Genomic DNA, 5,000 nt, shown 5'->3' with positions numbered 1-5,000 from the left:
GGGCTGGGTATCGTTCAGAATTATTTAAACCTTTGTCAGTTTATTGAACATGTTAAAATAATACAAACACAAACTAAAATGTAGCAATGCAAAAAAACAACAACAATGCCATGTTGCTCCGACATTGTTTTCTACAGTAGCTCAGAACAGACAAACTTAACGGCCTTACGTGTTTTCATATATAGTGGGCGTCCTGGGGAAATATGTGGCAATCTGTTTACAATGATATGTTATTAGTGAGCTGTACTAATGCCTGTACTGTCTGTCTGTCCGTCTGTCTGTCTGTCTGTCTGTCTGTGTCTGTAGCCGGCGCGGACATCAAGGAGATGCAGAACCGAACGTTCCAGGAATGTTACGGAGGGAACTTCCTGTCTCACTGGAACAAAGTCTCTACCGTGAAGAAGCCGGTGATCGCTGCCGTCAACGGCTTCGCTGTGAGTGGGTTTGAGTTTAGTTTTCTATTGTGTAGCACCTAAAAAACCTATACATGCATCACACTCATTTATCCACATTCAACCCATAAATAATATTTTTTTAAATAATAAAGTGGGTAGGGTGGTCGACCCTTAGCTACAGGGTTGGTGTTTCGATCCCCCGTCTCCCCACCACATGTCAAAGTGTCCCTGGGGAAGACACTGAACCCTAAATTGCTCATGATAGTTAGCCTGCTATCAGTGTATGAATGTGTGTGTGAATGGTAACGTGGGAATGGGAACAGGTCTCCCTTGAAAAAGAGTCTCCGGTCTCAATGGGATTTACCTGTATAAATAATGGTTAACTTTTAACTGTATTGTGTCTCAGCTGGGCGGAGGCTGTGAGCTGGCCATGATGTGTGACATCATCTACGCCGGAGAGAAAGCTCAGTTTGGACAACCAGAGATCCTGCTGGGAACCATTCCTGGTAAACACTCATTCACTTTCTTCACACTTACCCTGGGTTCCAATCCCCATACTTCCCTTGCTATTTAGTATGGTAGGAAAAGATGTAGGATGTCCCAATACATGTGGTCAGATGCAGCATGCTGAAAAATACCCAGATGCCCCACAAACAATTAAATAAACTTTACTTACTTACTTACTTACTTACTTACTTACTTACTTACTTACTTACTTACTTACTTACAATTCATTGCACTACTTAGTATTTAGAATGTATCTAATGTTAATATTGTTTATCTTATTCTACTCTATATTTTTCTATCGTTCCTATTGCACTGTGGGTCAGAGATAAACGCCATTTTGATTCTGATGTGTGTCTTGCAAATATCAGAACTGAAAATAAAATACTTTGACTTGACTAAAGAGGGTCACCCTTATAACGTTGTGTGTGTGTGTGTGTGTGTGTGTGTGTGTGTGTGTGTGTGTGTGTGTGTGTGTGTGTGTGTGTGTGTGTGTGTGTGCGCGTGTGTGTGTGTGTGTGTGTATCCCTTTAAGGTGCTGGTGGGACCCAGCGTCTGACCCGGGCTGTTGGAAAGTCCCTCGCCATGGAGATGGTTCTGACTGGAGACAGGATCAACGCTCAGGACGCCAAACAAGCAGGTGACAGACAGATTAAGATTCTTTTCTTTTTTCTTTTAATTAAATGGCCAAATCAACAGGTCGAAATAAACATGTGAAACAGTTAGTGGTCATTTTTAATTTTTTTTCCCTTAACTGATTTGTAGGTAAACGCCCTATTGTTCAATGTTTTTATCTAGGTTAATCTTTTTTGAAACTTTTATTTTAGTGGTTTTAAAACTATAAAACAGAAGAGTCTTTAATTGAAAGTTATTTTATTGGACATGTTAAAACAAGACAAAAACACAAAGTAAAACCCTATAAGCAAGAGCGTAATTTGCAGGGGGGACGGGGGGGGGATCGAGGGGTTGCAATCCCTCCTATTTAAGAAAACCGGCCAATGCAATGCCCCCAGATAGGTGGAGGTCTCTACACAATGTCGAACACAAATTTAGTCTCTTGCCGATAAGCAATTAAAAAGGAAAAAAATTAATTAAATAACTTGAATAATAAAGTTTAAGTTTCTTTATTTATCAATTCACACAAAGTTCATTTAAATTTGTCTTTTCTCATCTCCCCTCTCAAGTTCCCTCACTCCAGAGGGGGTCAGAGCGCAGGGTCAGCCATAGCACAGCGCCCCTGGAGCAGTACTATGGCTGACCCTGTACCTGTTAAAAGTTGCTGTTAGCTCAGTTGGTAGGGCGTCCCCCCCCCATGGGCCTCGGCCAGCAGCAGACCCGGGTTCGATTCCAGCCCGCGGTCGTTCTCTGCATGTCACTCCCCTCTCTGCCCCATTTCAACTCTGTCTCTACACTATCAATAAAAAGCATAAAAAATGCCAACAAAAATATCTTAAAAAAAAAGAAAAAAAGTTGCTGTAGTTGTTTTAATATCACACCACTAGATGGGGCTCTTGAGTTGCTACACAGGTAAACTAGTCAGACAATATTAACAGTATGTTGCAGCGTGCTTTAGAAGTTGAGATGTGTTGGTGTGTGTTCCTTTATTATACTATCTATGGTGTGTTCCCATCAGGTTTGGTGAGTAAGATCTGCCCCGTGGAGGAGCTGGTGTCTGAAGCCGTGAAGTGTGGGGAGAAAATAGCTGCCAACTCCAAACTGGTCTCTGCCATGGCTAAAGAGGCTGTTAACGCAGGTGTGTGGACGCATTATTCAAATCATAGCTATCTTTAAAGGTGCACTGTGTAACTTTTGGGTGTGTCAGAGAAGAGAAGTGAACATTTTCTAAGGTATATTCTCATAACTGAATATAAAAAATGTACTCACAGGAAAATGTGGATGGCTGTGACACTGTTTGAAGTGAGAAAGCTTCCTGAAAAGTTACTGTTTCACTGTTGTTGTTGTTGTTTACAGCAGCAGGGCCCACAGTTTGGTTTACAAACATATTCATGTTTCAGTTTTGTCTGACTTGTTCCTCTCTCTGTTTGCAGCTTATGAACTGAATCTGGCCGAAGGAAACCGCTTGGAGAAACGCTTGTTCCACTCAACCTTTGCTCTGGTGAGTAGAAGAGCATCTATCTATCTATCTATCTATCTATCTATCTATCTATCTATCTATCTATCTATCTATCTATCTATCTATCTATCTATCTATCTATCTATCTATCTATCTATCTATCTATCTATCTATCTATCTATCTATCTATCTATCTATCTACCTACCCACCCACCCACCCACCCACCCACCCACCCACCCATCCATCCATCCATCCATCCATCCATCCATCCATCCATCCATCCATCCATCCATCCATCCATCCATCCATCCATCCATCCATCCATCCATCCATCCATCCATCCATCCATCCATCCATCCATCCATCCATCCATCCATCCATCCATCCATCCATCCATCCATCCATCCATCCATCCATCCATCCATCCATCCATCCATCCATCCATCCATCCATCCATCCATCCATCTATCCATCTATCCATCCATCCATCTCTCCATCCATCTATTTAACCTAGTCTTGTTTTCCCCTTGCAGGAGGATCGTAAAGAAGGCATGACAGCATTTGTGGAGAAGAGAAAAGCAAACTTCCAGGACAATTAAAAAAAAAAAAATACTTATCAAATCAAGATCTTCGGCCATTAACACAAAGAGTTCCTGAAATCAGAGGATCATTTCCCAGTTGAAAGAATGATGCAAAAAAAAACCCTTGTTTGCAGTGGAACGTTGAAGCTATTTAAAGGTGCAGTCAGCGATTCTGGAGAACGCTTGTTGTCAAAATCACTTTGTACACACTACATTACGAGTAGATTAGTTTTCAGTAGCACACACAGTACGGACAGGTAGCGGATCATGAGGAGATATTCACTGATTTTGACAAAAAAAAAGCATTCTCCAGAATCACTGACTACACCTTTTTTAAGGGTTAGGATATGGCACTGAGTGAGTGAGTGCACGAGTGTCTTATCATATCGAAATATGCGGCTTACAAACGGATGCAGTCCGATTTGCAAGAGTTTTGTACATGAATTTCATCTGATAACTGTTCTAGTCTGTGTGTAATAGTTGGAACCAGCCTATGATGACTTGTACTGACTTTGCCTTTTTGATTTTCACCATCTAACCGTCTGAATGCATTTTGTAGGCAAATCATTTCTGTGGACATTTTACAAATAAATCTGTAGATTGGTCTCAAGCATTGTAACTGAGATATGAACACAAACGGAGAAATTACATCTGCTGTATTTTTTTTTTTACTATAAGAAATCGTGGCATTTTTTTTTACCACATACTTACTTACAGTCTTATTAGGTTGTATAATTAGTCTGCTTATGAATTCATTCAAACATGGCTACTTGTGACTCGAAATATCCTGATTTCAGAGACTGATAGGGTAACATTTTTACCAGATATCATAATGGACCTTTGCCAGTCGGTTACTTTTTACGCAAACAGACAAGGTTTAGTCAAATAAACACCTAAATGTACATTCTGGACCTTGGATTTATACTAGTATGAAAGAAGACATGTTATGGAAGATAAATAGACAAAAATATCAATCATGAAAAAAAGAATTTGCCTGCAAAGTGTTTTTCCTGCACACCTCAATTCACGCCACTAGATGGTGCTATTGCGACGCTACACAAAAGTAAACTAAAGTCAGACAATAAATTCAGTGGGGCCTGTTACATAGACAAGAACCAGGTTACATGCAAATAAGCGCTTCATTTGGAGTTTATAGGTCAAGTGATTAAAATAATGTTTAAAAATAAATTAGGCAACCAAACATGTTTGATGTAGCCGATGAATGCTGACTTGAAAGCTTAATGTTTTGTAATTGGATCAGAATGTCTACCACAGGAACACTGACTTATTTACTACTTAAATATACCAAAACAACCAAGCTTCTCTAAAGTGAGTTAGTTAGTGAATCAAATAGTTCAAATACTTTTCTGCCATGTTGTGAGTAGTTAACTAGTGAGACTATATCACTACAAACATGTTTGGGCCATAAATGGAAAGGAATTTAT

The 5,000-nt window shown here is 40.0% G+C and overlaps 2 protein-coding genes across 2 annotated transcripts in view; both read left to right on the top strand.

Moving 5' to 3' along the window:
* Positions 1-4,192, top strand: part of echs1 (enoyl CoA hydratase, short chain, 1, mitochondrial) — a 7,883-nt gene extending 3,691 nt beyond the window's left edge. The window contains exons 3-8 of the mRNA XM_080037419.1: positions 307-434; positions 802-901; positions 1,435-1,539; positions 2,533-2,652; positions 2,948-3,015; positions 3,508-4,192. Of these exons, the coding sequence (XP_079893545.1) occupies positions 307-434; positions 802-901; positions 1,435-1,539; positions 2,533-2,652; positions 2,948-3,015; positions 3,508-3,573 (587 nt within the window). The 3' untranslated portion in view covers positions 3,574-4,192. The remainder of the gene's footprint in view (positions 1-306; positions 435-801; positions 902-1,434; positions 1,540-2,532; positions 2,653-2,947; positions 3,016-3,507) is intronic.
* The window catches only part of rassf4a (Ras association domain family member 4a), a 144,946-nt gene that overhangs the window by 104,625 nt on the left and 35,321 nt on the right, over positions 1-5,000 (top strand). The window lies entirely within an intron of this gene.

The sequence above is a fragment of the Ammodytes marinus genome, assembly GCF_949987685.1.
Source record: "Ammodytes marinus genome assembly, chromosome: 11".
Lineage (NCBI taxonomy): Eukaryota > Metazoa > Chordata > Actinopteri > Uranoscopiformes > Ammodytidae > Ammodytes > Ammodytes marinus.
Note: the sequence above shows the minus strand (reverse complement) of the source record. Positions and strands in the feature narration are given on the sequence as shown.